Raw genomic sequence first — 16,180 nt, 5'->3', positions numbered from 1 at the left:
CACTGAAGTTCACTATGAAACTGATTAGCATTCACAAGCTGGGAACTCAAAATTCTCAAAGATAGCTGAAAACCTCCACCCCTCGCTTCGGCTCAGTTTTGTAACTGAATATACTGCTGCAATAATCTCCCAGAAAATAATCTAAATTTTAATAAAAGTATTAGAAATGTTCCAAAGTATGAGTTTCAGCTTTATATTTTAACTTTATTACACATCTTTTTCCTGTTTCAGAACACAAAATTTCACCCACTCAACCTGAATATGGTATCGTAATGAATGACAGGAATATTCATGGATTTTAGTGAACATGCACTTCATGATAGAAGAGTAAGTGGTAATGCCTGGAGAAGCTTAAGAGAGAAGCAATTAGAAGCATTTCCTAGTAGATCCTGAATATTCAAATGCCACTCAGCAGAGCACTAAGACTATTGATAAATCAAGTGAATCAGTTGTAGGCTTAAATTAAGCAGGTACCGAAATATGCCTTTGTACAGTGCATTACTAACTGCAAAGCTTTAAATGTACTTGGTTCTTGGAGTTTTTGTGGGATTTTTTCCTGAGATCTTAAATATCACTTTTTTTTTTAGATGTGGCTCACTATATTTAGTTGGCCTCTTTTTTTCCAAGTAACATTTTAAATATCAATAATACAGCAGACATTTAATTAGTCAATGATCAGAAACAGAGATTAATACTGCAAATATGTGTTTCTCTGTCTTCTTGCCTTTTGGCAACAGACCCTGTAATTCTGATCCCACTGAAGTTAAGGGTTTTGTCACTTGATAAGGTCAGGATTTGAATCAGATCATTCCAAGATAAGGAGGTATGTAAGACTTTGTTATCTGTTAAGCTTTTAAATTTGGAATTAGCAAAATAGCAGACTGTTACTGCTAAAGACATTCTGTAAACCCAAATCTTAACAGAATCTGATCCATCTCAGTAGTCTTCATTCTATTAGAGTATGTTCTACATCTTACGGTCTACCTGGCTCACAACAAATGTTCTTAGGTTTTATCTCTTTTCCCACAGTTTTCTGGAGCTAAATTTAAATGGAGACAAAGAGTACTAACAAGTAACTTTCTTTTTCAAGTTACAAGTCTGTTTTTTCCCCCCCCGATATTTACCTATGTCAGCATCTATACAGTAGTAATATATGACGTGCGAAGTAAACCACAACTATTGAATGTGACTATCAAAACCGAAACCAAAAGCGTTGCTTACACTGTTCTCAGTCTCTGAATTCCTTAAACAGAATTTTTGTGTTAGCCAATTTATACAGGACAAACATGAATCACAGATTCATTCAAATAGCCTTAAGACTTCAGGCGAACTGTGACTAATCCCTTTTATATACATATCCTCTGCTTTCTATATATATCGTATGATTTTCTATGGTTTGTTATATTGAACTGACTATAGTCTAATAGCTTTCCAGTAAATTGTTTTAGGTACACAATTACTTCTCCAGAGAGACATATGGACTCGAATCACTACAATAGAAGAAATAGATACACAAATTTCAAAGTATAGTCAGTGATTAATTTACTAATAAGTAGTATTCATGCGCAATTTACATGTTAAGATTTGTATGCAGAAAATCACAGCATTTGAGACAGCAATGTTAGCATTATTTTGTATATTTTCACAATAAATAAATATTTTTGAGAAAGAGTTTTGCCACTCAGTCTTCATCAAGGAAAAAATTCCCAGTAACTCTGTGGGAGTTTCACTTAAGAACTTCAGGATTTAGCAGCATTCTGGACCCACAGCATATGTTCGTTTGTTTCAATCAGCGAAGATATGGCACTGGCACAATCCAGCTCCTACTTAAAAGACACAGAAGGAAAGAAAGGAGCAAGCTCTGTGCACGTCTACCAAGGAAGTAAAAGAAGGAAAAATGCTGCAAGAACAATAAGAAAATGAGGGAGAAGCAAAAAAAGTCAAAGAATTAACAGCAAGGAAAATCTGTGTGTTCCCTTGATCAAGAGCCAGCTGCAGCTGGGAAGAACTGAAGGTTGCAGGTTCACAGCACATGGGTTATGCACCAGTCACACAGAAAAATAGGTTAGAACTGGAATTATTTCTAATAGTAAAAAAGTATGATATTTCCAAGACACATTCCCCAACACTGTGAACATAGGCGGGTATTATCAGTCAAAAAGCCCTTTTTTCATTAAAGCGGCCCTGAACAATGTGAACATGTTTTAAAAATACTTCAAACAAATATAATGTTCTTTTTCTATTTGTAACTGAATAAAACAGCTTAATCTTGAAAAAAAGACTAGCACATAAATGTGCTTTAGTCCTGAGTCAAAAAAAGACACCAAGAAAAATGCATTTATTAGAAATAACTTTGGTACAATTGGAAATTAAATCATTATAAAGATTAGAAATATAATTTAGCTATATCCGTAACACTACACTCTTTACTTACCCATAATTTTCAGCTGAACCATTGACTACATGATCTGCCCATGAACTTGCACCATTGTACCACCTTTACAATGCAGTTAAAATAAAGAAATGTTATAAAGAATCATACGTATTTTTAATAACACTCTGATTCATATGACATGACCACTTCGCAGTAAATGGGAAGTTTTCCAAATGTTTCCAGATAATTTTGAATATTTCCTAGTTTCTCTCAGCTATAAAGACACCCATCTTTTTTTATTAAAAAACAATGTTTAATTTTGTCTGTATAATTCTCAGTGTATTTCCCCTTTATTTTCATCAAGAATTTAGCCATAAATTTCAGTTCCATAAAGACTAACTGATCCCTTATCTTTTCTTACACAAAAGTCTTCATATTTTCAATGGCTATTGAGTTTGTGGAATAATTAAAAAGTAATTGCGTAGATTTAACATTAATAAAAATAACACTCCATGTAGCAATCATTTAAAACACTTCTTTTAACTTCAAATATCTAACTTTTCCAAAGTTATTTTTTTTTCTGTTTGATATGCTAGTTGGTTTTTACAGTTATTTAAGAAGCAGAAGAAAACTCACTTCACCCTGATCTAATGAAAACTAATTAAGTTTTATATCTGTAACATTCTTCCAGGTACTGCAAATTGAAGACAACTTAAAATACATGTAGAAATATTTTATCTTAAGTAGAACCACTGAGAAAAGAATTAACAGGAAGAAAAAGCTGCTTTCATTTCAGAAAGCAGGGGATAAACTGTTCATGTATGTGCCCTTATAAAGGTATATTAAGAATATACACAAATCACCCAACTTTTTCTTAAGGCGTTTCAACTGGATCTCTGAAGGTTGTTTTTTTTCTGGATCTTGCTCAGGTAAAGCCTTGGAACTGCAACAGTCCCACTATTCAATGTTTTCCACTCGACAGTGAGTGAGAAGCAAGGCAGGGATTTTCAGAAAAGACTGAGGAACCACCATATTACCAACTTGGATATAAATATTCCTTTGTCTGTACTGAAAATGCTGGCCAAAGTCTGCAGGATGAACTTTTTAATGGCTCGAATGCACTTATCCAAAGGTTTTCATTACTATGTTCATGGGAATTATAGCAGTACTTTTTGCTTGACTCTATTTTTTTCCCAACGTCTCGGATTTCAGAATCTGCGGTTTTGCAATTTCTTTACAAAATAAACAACCCTACTTATACTGGTCATTATGTTGAGGGAAGCCAGTATAGGGTGCTGTATATGCTAATGTCATTCAGGGGCTCTTCCTTCTCCTTTACCAAATTGGATGGTATAAAGAATGGCACTTTTTTGCATAATTTGTAGACAGATAAATGACTGGATTAAATTTACTTTAGTTTAATCTAATTTACTTCTAGATTATATTTTGGTTTAGTTCCATCTAAATTAGGATACAGCTGGAGAATAACTTTACACTCTCCTTAATAATCCATATCCCTAAAATTGAATCCAGTCCTTTAAGCAAAATCCATCTGTGGAGGTACCTTATTATAGATACCATAAATACACAAGCATCATTTTAAAATTGCAGTGCATTTTAGTTTTTGTTAAATATGAGCGTATTTATTAATAGCAATAAAATCCAACCAAATATTATGTTTACAAGTTAGAAAATAATGCCCTCTTTACCTGCTCCCATACTGTAGGGAAAAATCACTGTCTTAAAAATGAGCAGAGAAATATAAAAGATCTAATTGTACAAATGAAAAGGAACATACATTTCCTTCTTTCTTCAAGTTTCCTTCTTTTTGGGTTTTTCCTAGCTCTTTAAACATGAAATGTTGCTATCAAACAACTACTTCCAGAGACACTACAAAAGTTTTCAGATTTTAGTTATGTTCACAGTGATACATTATATGTGTATTAATATTTAGGAAGGACAATCATACTTTCGGTCCTAGCACAGTGTGCACCCAAAATAAATTTGAAGGCATTAAGTTAGTCCTTTTATAAGTCAGTATGGGCAAGAACATATGAAAAGCTGAGGACCTTCTTAAGTGACTCAAGTTATTAAAAGAATGAGGATTCTAAATTGTCCTGTAATTACTCCTGGTGACTGAATGTTAGCCATTAGAAATATGCTGCAGTTAAGTGGGGAAAAAAACCTTCAGTTGTACGTAGCACCTCTGCACTAATCAGATTTGCACTCACATCTACTGAATAAAAAAATTTCAAGAACTATGCTCAAAAAAAAATCCAAAGTTAATGGAGGGCTAAAGGAAAATGAGGTACTTTATAGAATTAGTTTTTCTGTATTTAGAGAAATACTGCATGAAGTGCACTGTAAATTTAAATATAATTAGTCTAGGCCAATTAAAAATTTTAGACTACAGTTCAGAAAAAAAAAAAGTATTACTGAACTTAATCTATTTTTACTATATAAATTAAAATACCTTTCAGGAGTATAGCTGGTGTCGTCATAATATGAATTAGGCACTCTTCTCTCCTGCCTAGTCCTCCTGAATATGGAATAAACAGCACAGATATTTCAGACACTTTGAAGAGTGCTTTCTTCATTATGTTTTCCCTCACTGTATTATTAAGACAGTGAATAACACAGAGCACATTTATCTACAGTTCAGCAGTGTATTCTGAACGTATATTTTAATATATAATTTTAAACTTCTGCATTCAAATTCTATTCAGAACTAGCAACCCATTTAGAACAGTTGATCAATGCATGCATATTTCATAGGAATGAAAAGTTACATCAATAAGAAAACAGTATTTGAACTGAGAAATTGCACCAAATATAGGATATGGATGTTAGAAAATTTCTGACTGCTAAAACTGAAGTCAAAAAACAAAATGGAAGCAAAATTTTGTTTCCTTGAGTGAAGCAACATAAATACTGCCTCAAATAAACCTCACATCTGATACAAAATGTGCACAAGCCAGCTTTTATTGATTTCCAAACACTAAGCTCAAAGGCTAAGTGAAAAAAATGAAAACAGCATAGTGTGGTGTTCTCAGTGACTAACCTGAGCTCTGAGATAGGTCAGTTGAGGAAAGAATTTCATACAGTGAGGTTTTCAGCAGATTTCATTTGGGATGAACTGTTAATATTTTAATTTTAAAAACAATTCAGGTATAGGTCTTGAGAACATTCCTCTGTCATTGAGATAATGTGTATGCCACCCAATTAAAAATGTGTCACTGTCAAATCACGAACTACCTTGTATAACTCTATAGGATTGCGAATCGGGGGATATAAACAAAAGAATATAAGCAAAGCCCTATGTGTCCAGCCATGATGTCTTCTAGATGTTCAATCTCAGTAGCTACAGCAGTGTGAATTGATACCATCTAGTGCCACCATGCTGACTATCACATTAGAGAGTCAAGGAAAACTGGCATGGGGTATTGAGCTGGAGGGTGTTCTTGAGAAAGCCCAGGGTCCAAAGGGAACTGAAGTCACTGTTGTCTTTTTTAGGCATATGCTGGAATACGTAACTTGGCAATGCTGTCTCCATTTCCTTTGGGAAGGAAACAGACTTCTTCAAGAAGGGAGAATTACACATGAAGACAAAATGGCAAGTGTCATAGTCCAAGAATTAACTCAGAAATTAAGGTTTTTGATAATGTAAATGTGTCCTAGAACTGACGAGCTAAAGACTATCAAACGTGATAAACAGTAACTGACACAAATGTAGTCACTCTGAGGAGGCAGGGGGAGAAAAAACTGCTAGAGGAGGCTACAAGATATAATGGGCTGGCTGTGCATGACTACAAGATAAACAATGAAAAGAGCCATGAATAACAAAGAAGGCAACTAATTTTGACTCATGTGCCTGTATAACATATTTGTCTGCAGGTCACATGCATTGGTGGGAGTGGAGAGATACAAAACTCTCTGTCCCTGCTGAGGCTCCTCACTAAATGCTGGAGCATGCAGAAAAATGTTTGCAGCAGTTTGCACAGCAGTTTGCACAAGCAGGGCGTGCAGGGAGGACACAGCCCCTCTCTTGGCTCCAGAGGTATCTTAGTGGTTGGTGCTCTCTAAGATGAGTGACAACTGAGACCACAAGGAGTGAGGAGAAAGGCAGTAGGAGAGTTCAGTCATGGTCTCCACCTGGTGGAAGGTGGTGGCCCCAGCTTTCACCAGAACAGATGCAGCAACCCAGACAGAACTCCCACAGAAACATGCAGCTGCCCAGGTACAGGCTGCAAGCAGAGCCTTGCTCTGGCAGCAAGTGGCAGTAATAAGAATTACTGCATCTGCTGTGAACACGTGGACCATCTGTTCAGCCCAGTGGCAGAGCTGCGTAAGGAAGTCAAAAGGTTGAGAAGCATTAGAGACACTGAAGTGGAAATACACTGGTGGTGCCAGGCTCTGCCTTCCTTTAAACAGGGATGGGAGCACCCATCAGAGAGCACTCAGCACTCAGGATCAAGGGGCCTCTCTATCCTGCCCCTATCAGGCCAAAGGCAGAAGCCTAAATGAAAAGAGCAACTGAAAGCAAGTTTGTGTAAGAGCCGCAGGCAAAATCCCGTCTTGCTCACCTCACCACCCCCTCAGGTGCCTCTGAGAAATAGGTACAAGAGTCTGGTTGAGAAGGAACAGCTGAATGAGGATGGGGGCAACAGGCAAGCTACACCAGAGTTGCATACACAGCCAGGCAGGCCTACTGCCTGCATCATCACGATATACTAAAGGAAAAAAAAGTTGTGGGCGACTATGTTCTGAGGGAAACAGGAGGTCCGATATGCCACACAGACCCTCCTCATGGGGAGGTCTTCTGTCTCCCTGGAGCCCAGATTAAGGACATCACTAGAAAACTTCCTAGATTAGTGATGTCCACAGATTACTACCCACTACTGATTTTCCATGTGGATGGAGAGGAAGTAGCAAATTGTTTACAAACAAGAGAGACTTAAGGGCATTGGGGTGATTAATGAGAGACTTTGGGACGCAGGTTATGGCATCAAACAGGAGACACCTTTCTCAAAGAGGGAACAGGGTCTTTGCCCAGGAGATTGCAGGGCTGATTGACAGGGCTTTAAACTAGATGTGAAGCAGGAGGGGGATAATCATATCAAGATTGGCTGTGACAAGTGGCAGGAAGACATGTCAGGGTTGGAAGGAAGGGGTGATAGTAAGGGCCTTCAACCTGTTGCCCCAAAGCACTCTGTGGACACTGCAGAACAGGCAAAGTCTTACAGAGATAAGCCAGGGCCTCCTGAGGTAATAAGAGACATCAGAATAGCATCCATGAAACATCTAGAGGAATAAAGGAGTTCTCTAAGAAGGTGACATGGCCAGCAGCCCAGCTGAAGTGCCTCTATGCCAATGCACACAGCATGGGCGACAAACAGGAGGAGCTGGAAGCTACTGTGCTGCAGGAAAGCTATGACATAGTGGCAATTACAGAAACTTGGTGGGATGAATCCTATGACTAGAGTGTCACTATCGATGTCTACAAGCTGTTCAGAAGGGATGGGAGAGGAAGAAGGGGTGGAGGTGTTGCCTTCTATGTGGAGAAGTGGATATAGTGTAAAGAGTTATCCCTAAAGAATAGCCATGGGCAGGTCAAAAGCTTAGGGGCAGGAATTAGGAATTGGGACAACAAACGGAGTCTTCTGGTTGGAGTCTATTACAGGCTGCCTGATCAAGTGGAGCCTATCAATGAAGCCTTCTCACTCCAGCTCGAGGAGACATTGCAATCACAGGCTCTCATCCTGCTGGGGGATTTCAACCACCCCAACATCTGTTGGAAAATTAGCATGGCAAGCTGCAGGCAATCCAGGAGACTCCTGGAGTTCCTCAGAGAGCCCTACCCAAGGTGATGTGTTATTGGACATGGTCCCCCACAACATCCTTCTCTCTAAGTTGGCGAGATACGGGTTTGATGGGTGGACTGTTCAGTAGATAAGGAACTAGCTGGATGGTCACACCCCGAGGGTAGTGGTCAATGGCTTGATGTCCAGATAGAAAACAGTGACAAGTGGTGTCCCTCAGGGGTCCGTACTGGGTCCAGTGTTGTTTAATATTTATTAACTATATTGACAGCAGCGCTGAGAGCACCCTCAGCAAGTTTGCAGATGACACCAACCTAGGTGGTGTGGTTGATATGCCAGAGGGATGGGATGCCATCCAGAGGGATCTGGACAAACTGCAGAAGTGGGTCCAGGTGAACCTCATGAGGTTCAACAAGATCAAGTGCGGGGTCCTGCACCTGGGCCAGGGCAACCAGAGATATGAATACAGGCTGGGGGAAGACATGTTAGAAAGCAGCCCTGTGGAAGAACACCCAGGGGTACTCAAGGATGAGAAGCAGGACACGAGCTACGAATGTGCATTTGCAGGCCAGGATGTCAACCACATCCTGGGCTGCATCAAAAGAAGTGTGGCCAGCAGATCGAGAGAGGTGATTCTGCCCCTCTGCTCTGCCCTGGTGAGACCTCACCTAGAATACTGCATCCAGCTCTGAAGCCCCCAACACAAGAAGAATGTGGACCTGTTTTAGTGTGTCCAGAAGAAGGCAACAAAAATTATCAGAGTGCTGGAGCACCTTTCTTATGAAGATAGGCCGAGGGAGTTGGGGTTGTTCAGCCTGAAGAAGAGAAGACTCCAGGGTGACCTTATAATGACTTTCCAATACCTGAAAGGGGCCGATAAGAATGCTGGGAAGACCTGTTCACTAGGGCATTCTAGATTCTAGCTCCTACTTGCAGCAATATCTGAGCAGTCACATAACCAACGGGTAATCTGAAATAGGTTCAGATAAACTAATGCAAATATGAGTATATAACTAAGGCAAGAAACAGTATATAAAAATGAACTATTGAATTAACTTATGTATGAGCACATATAATTACATATTTTCAGAAAACAAACACAAATTCCCTCTCCTTATTTAAGTTTCTACAAATGGACTGACCTATTTGTACACTTTCTTTGTAGTAGGCTTCTTGTTAAAGAACGTAATTTCAAACCAAACGTTTAACTGAGTTCTAAAGGTTGTAAAGTCTATTACACTATAGATTTGGAGAATTTTTAAAAAGCAGTATTTCTTTGGAAGGAATATCTCTATGGTACTACAAAAGCTTCAGATTCTGTTTTGTTTCTGCATTCAAAATTAGTTTTACACTTACTAAAAATACAGTTTTATATGATCTGAATCCAGAGCAAACCTTAATGACTTTCTCAGAGGAACCTGTGAAGTTAATATAGCAAGAGTTCTTTGGTTCTTGCAATGGAAAACTTTACATGGTCCCTCTTGTAAAAGAATAACCAAACCAACCATTACATCTGCTATTTGAGATCTGAAGCCACCACTTTCTTATTTGCTCACAGTTTATAAGATTTATACCCTTATTCCTATTTGTATGCAGCCATGTAGACTTTTTACTGTTTTGCAATATGCCTGAAAATATCATAATCACAGCACTACCAACGGGTCTTTTTGCATTTATTACAACCCACTGTATTTAAAATGTAATAATTTAATATAAATTATTATGGGTTCAACTTCTTTCTGCCATATATTTAATATAGAAATAGGAACTTCAGTGTTCTGTAATCACACACAGGCATTGTGAATGCATACAAATAGTCATAAACTTACACAATAAGCACTCTAAAAATATATACAATATAAGTTTTTACTTTTACTTTTCACTCTATTTTTCAGTTATGAAAACTGTAAGATTTCAGAAAGCCTCTATTTCTGCGTACTTTGAAGTATACAGACTTTTCCTCATTGTTTTAAAGAGAACTACAAGCAATTTGAAAAATTTTGGAAAAAACCTAAGCATTACACAAAGACACAAAGAGTATTATAAAACATTGCCAGGGTATGTGTTTATCACTCAAACACAGATTGCATGTTTGGAAACCAAACACAGTACTGCCAAAGGATAACTGGCAGAGCTAATGGTATGCTCCACAACAATTATACCTCTCAAGATCACAGTAAGCACCCTCAGAATAGGTACGGCACATCTTACGGGAGCGAAGTAATCTGATTGCATCTTCACAAAGCAGAGGATACATTGTGTGATCCTGGCTGCCAAAACACAAAGGGTGAATGCAATGAAAAGCAACACAAAGATGAAATGGGGACAAAACAACATGAAAAGCAAGCAATGTCAGCAACAGAACAAAACATTGGAACAAAACTCGGAACTTTGGTGAATTTTATAAAACTACTTTTAAAAATTAAGGTGCATTGGCTGGCAGTTCAGATTAGGAGAAAGGTATCACGCTCCAGTTTTACCTATTGTAACCCTTGATAGAGTCATACATGTATGACATTCTGTACAAGGAAAACACAGCATTAGCAAGTATTTGTGTTTGTCGATTTAAATGATTTTCTTTATTGACTTTTTAAAGACATTAGAAGGATGTGTGGCATCTACTGGCAGTGAAACAATGTTTAAAAAGTGAAGCATTACCTAGAGTTTGTCTACATACTATATTAAGAAAGCTAATGCTGATATTAACTCTACACTTCTAAGCTTGCTACCACTATATGCAGACTACAAAAAAACCAGAAGCGGACTTGTAGGTATATGGAAGTACATGCATTATCCACACAGAGTCACACAGAGAAAAACATATACCTGGCATCTCTGTAATGGTGATTTGTGGACTCGGTGTACCGGGAACAAGGTAAAGTAACATAATGACTAAGTAGATGACAGAAAAAAAAATAAATAAATATGAGACAATAAGATGGAGAAGGAATGAGATGCAGCACATCACAGAAGACAAAAATCTGAAAATACAAAATCTACAACAGCATTGTATAGACCACTGAAATTACTAATAAAATTAGAAATCTGATTTAAAATTCTAAAGGTAAAATCTAGATGATTCGCACATCTATTCTCAGAAGACAGTAGGAGATTATGGATCAAACAGATAGCTTTGGGATGCCATATATTATTTCATTCAGGAGGAAAAAAATGTATAATGCTCTGTCTGAAAGCAATCTCAAGAAGTCAGGCTTCCTGTTCTCTTGCTTGAAGGCAGGTTATTACCTAGGTTTACCTAGTCTGTCTGAAAGGCTACCATCATTGGGAAATTAGTCCTCACATAGCCAGCTCCAGAACTTTCCCACTTCCTAATGCTTGTCACATTGTGATAAAAGGTTACTTTAGATTAAAGCCTTGCTATTATTTAAATAATTAATGTAATGAAGAAATATGAAATCTGTAACAGAAAAAGCAAAAAAAAAAAAGTATGCATTTCAAAATAAAACAAGGTATTTACCTTCTGTTTGTATTTTGAAAATATCTCAAAATGTGTATATTTTAAATATAGTTGCATTTGTTACAGTACTAGAGATTTTCCAATTATCAAAACTAGAAAAAAGTTACTTCTTTTTTAGTGTGAATATATCCATGTAATACAGAAAAAATAGTTTTGAAAATAGGTTTTGCTTCCAATTTACAAGTAATTATGAGGATGCAAAGGAGTCCCTTCTCTGGGGTATTTTAAAGGAATGTCTTGTCAGAAAAGTCCACATTGCAGGTGTAAACAGATTTTACAAGAAACATGGAAAAACTCATGTTTATTCTCCACTTTTGTTTCTTTTATCTTGATTTGCTCATAACTAATGAGTTTCAAGTAGTCAAGTAGTCAAATTTCTGGTAGCTATGTTACCTACACTTATTATTTTTGCCTCTTTTGCATATGGATAAACTCTATCATCAGCCACACATAAATATCCCTTATAAATGCATTACATTAATTATAGTACAAGAGATCTTTGCCCTCACTTCTTGTCCAAGAAATGCAAGATCATAGTCACCACTATAAAAATGTTCTAACTTCAGTCCCTGATCATGCAATTTAAACTTTGCAGTTTATTATAAGAAGAAGGAGCTGTAAACAATTCAGCAGGGCCCAATTTGACACATATCCTGAAAAAACAAAGATGAGATCCTAAGAAGGACAAACTATTAAGAAAATACTCATAGAGCTACACTGCAGGCTGTAAAAAGTATTAGGCTTCTTAAACTAATGCCCAGACCTAAGTACCAAAAGCAGTCTACCCATAACAGCCTGGCAACCTGCACACTGCCAAGAAGCATTAAAAACTCATTCCATCATGTTCTTAAAATTTGATATGCCCACCAACAGGAAGAACAACTAAATAAAAAATGTAGTCTACCTGACAGCAGCTGTGCTATGCATGATGATGGCAAGCAACTGCATACTAGCATATTCTCACCACTACATGTTGACATTCCCAGGCTATATCCACATGAATACACTTTTAAATTATTTAAATGCAAACCTGGAATTAAAACCACAAATTTCTTGCAAAAACAAATGAAGTGCCTCACTTGAGCCATCCATGTCATACCTTTCTTACTCTGTTCTTACTGTGCAAGGGTAGTTTAACCTAGTTGTTACTGCTTGGGATATTTATTCAATAGAAAATATAAGGTATTAGAAGATAAACTAATCCTTCCAATTTTCATTGCGACCAGATCCCACAATTTGATTAACATTCCAGCTTCCATATTAGAGTGGGAGGTTGACTACCAAGTATTTCTGTTGAAAGGATGAAGTACTAGAGTGCTATAATGTCCTGACAATCTTGTGTTCATGGAACACCCACAAATATTTCTAAATGCAAAGCAAGACTTTTTGTTCCACTGTTAGAGCCTGCATTAATCAAAGTCAGTTGACACAAGAAACTTCTGTGATACTATTTGAGTTTATCTGTTCTGATAGTGAGCTTTTTCCAGTGTATTATCTGATTGTAATTTAAATAACACATTTTACTTTATTGCAATAATAGTATCCTCCATTTTAAATTAAATGTATGACAAGTACAAAGTCATTCAAATTGCTAAAAAACTGATACTTTTTTCTACTGGTATGAATTTGCCTTTAACCAGATATTCACAGACTTTTCGTGTTATGATTTTCTGAAAATCTAGCAATGTGAAATAACAGGAATTAGCTTAATCAGTCTGAAGCGTAAGAAATAGTGCCTCTCTGGGTAGACTGGCTGGAAAGTTAGGGGAAAAAGAGCCATTGAAATTGGTAGAAGAGGAGAGGATTGGCATATGAAATTTATGGTAAATGGTGTGGGAAGGAATTAAGTAAAAAAACTGGGCCCAGGAAGCTGTTAGGGCTGTAAGATTGAGTGCAGAATTGCTCAAGGGATGAGGAGGCTGGAATTAATAAAATGATGTGACTTCAGGTGTACTACACTTCCAATTAGCAGCTTACTTGTCTAATAGTAAACAACTACTACAACTAGTTCTTTTTTCCAAATAAGCAGGGCCAATGATACAGTTCTAGAAGTGTAGACCCTAATCTGAAAAAAGCAGGAGTTAATGTGCTCTGTGGTAGAATGTTTTCCATGTTGCTTCATGAACACCTAGGAATCCCCACATAAAAACTACATGAACAAAATGTGAAGTCAAGCACTCAAGACTTAGAAAGTGGCAAATGCCATTCAAGAATAAAACATTGGCTATATAATTTCCCCTGTCACATTTTATAGAGAAGATTGACAGAAGAGATGTATTTAATCGTTAAGATTTTTTAAAGAAGAGAACAAATTCTCTGTATGTATAAAAATCAATAGTTTTTCACCAATTATATTCTGGATGCTTTATGTCACATCAATGGCTTAGTTTTTAATTCAGCTTCAAGATCCTGAATTGTGAGTCCTTAGAGATGTAGCTACACTTGCAGAACTGCACTTCTCTTGCCACCTCCCTGCTCCATCCCTCTGTTGGCAGGTACCATTGTTCCGTGGATGTATAGAGGCACCAAGCTGGCTGGTGCAGATAATTGTTCAATTTAACAGTGATTTCACTGTTAGGTAATGTGCCCACTGTAAATAACAGCAGCTAGAGAAAAAACACTCTCTGCCATCCTTACTACAAGGCTAAACCATTTCAGTGTGCTCAGGCTGCAGTCCTTTCAGTAATTAATCCATTAGGGTTCATGACTGAGAACCCAAGGAAAGGGAATCACATGCGCCAACATCTAAGTAATTGAAATCAGAATTTGTCTGAAAGTGTAGGACAGTCTTACTTATAGGAATCCCTACTGGTACAATCTCTAGTATATTTTTTAGTTGCAATTTTAGGTATAGATATACAAAATAATTAGGAATGCAATATACTATTAGAGAACATGGTAAAATTTTGGAAGGAGAGAAAAAAAATGTAAGAAACACTGCAATTACTGAGATTTAAGTTGATGCATACATTTTATAACATAGCTCTTAGCAAATTTTCAGCAATGCATTTATTTGACTTTACTTGATATTTGAAGTAGCAAAGAAACAATGAGATTGCATATCCATGGTATGTACCCATATGCCATACACAATCAAAACCTAAAAATTATCCCAGAATTTCCACATAAAGCATCAGGTACCTAGTACACTCTACAATGTCTTTGTATTTGTAATATAGGCTTAAATTATTGTACCATAAAATAAAATGACTGTTTAGTTACATATTATTCAGCTCTGAATTTAATAAAGAATGTGGAAAAAAAAATATGTTTTTTTCTGGATTCTACTATAGAGCAATGTCTCAAAAAAGTCATCTTCTAGTTTGACCTAATCTGGCACCTAGCTATTAAGAATGTTGAATGAGGAGCCTGCTCCTTATAGATAAAGAAACTGCCAGTGAAAGATGCCTTTTACAGATACAGTTTTTATATTGCTCTCAGTCACATCTAATTTGGTATTAAATAATCAAAGCAGCTTATTATATGTTATCTAATATGCATAGTTAGATAATAGCAAATTATTTTGGTCTTCACTGGCTTAATTATACTTATCACAATTTTTGGCATGTACTTTGGCATTTACTTTGAGAAATGCTTGAAAAAACACAACTTTTTTCAACAGCCTGAAACAAAGAAAGTTAAACAGAAAGCCTGTATTTAAATGTGCTAATGAAATAATCCCTCAGTAAAACTAGTCGGACAGTCATGCTAGTCCTGGCATATCAAAATATGATATTTGAAATGATTTAAATATAATGGAGAAGATTTCTTTAAATCATGCCTGCGACTACTCCATTACTTTAACATAGCAGAGAATAACTTTTGTTCTTTAAAATGGCAACAGTGCTCTAGTCCTAATGAAGGGATAGCAGGCTCAATATTTAACTTGCTTTTTCTCTTGTTTTCTTCAAAGTGTCTAGTATAAAATAATCTATTCTTTAGGAGTTTTCTCTTACATTTCCACTGCAAAATTATTTGAGTTAGGCATTCTCTGAATGCTCTGGCCTATACATGCTAAATTCAACATTAGCAATTTCATGCCTCAGGGAGAGCACAGCTAGGATAAAGAATATAGTTAGATAATAATTGATAAATAGTTTCTAAGCTAGTTAGAGATGTGGACCTGAGTACAATTTCCTTAAGCTGCCTTGGTGTTTGCTGTTAGCTGCCGATACATCTTTTAGAAAACAATACACAGATACAGTTTTTGCTGATGTCTTATTTTTACAACGATGCTAAATTTTTCACATGGCTCCTCTAATTCACCTAATTCTGTTGATAGCTTAAATATGAAGCTCTGAGGTAAAATCTGGCTGTTCCCAACATTGGGAAGTTTGATTAGTTTCACTTTTTGAAGTGACATAAAAGTCCATTTTATAGACTTAATTAAAACATGTCAAATTGAAGTTTACAAGGTTATCTCTTTACAGATAAAAGATCTTATGGAGCTTGGGGCTGCATTTATAGTTCTTTCCATTACAAATTTATGCTATTTCATAAAAGAGTGTG

General features: G+C 36.6%; 1 protein-coding gene across 1 annotated transcript in view; it reads right to left on the bottom strand.

The window, feature by feature from the left end:
- Positions 1-16,180, bottom strand: part of RIMS2 (regulating synaptic membrane exocytosis 2) — a 303,972-nt gene that overhangs the window by 135,211 nt on the left and 152,581 nt on the right. Inside the window, 1 exon segment of the mRNA XM_010006466.1 lies at positions 11,020-11,085. Coding sequence (XP_010004768.1) covers positions 11,020-11,085 — 66 coding nt within the window.

The sequence above is a fragment of the Chaetura pelagica genome, unplaced genomic scaffold (genome assembly GCF_000747805.2).
Source record: "Chaetura pelagica isolate M959 unplaced genomic scaffold, ChaPel_1.0 scaffold76, whole genome shotgun sequence".
Classification (NCBI taxonomy): domain Eukaryota; kingdom Metazoa; phylum Chordata; class Aves; order Apodiformes; family Apodidae; genus Chaetura; species Chaetura pelagica.
This window is presented reverse-complemented; position numbering and strand designations above follow the sequence as displayed.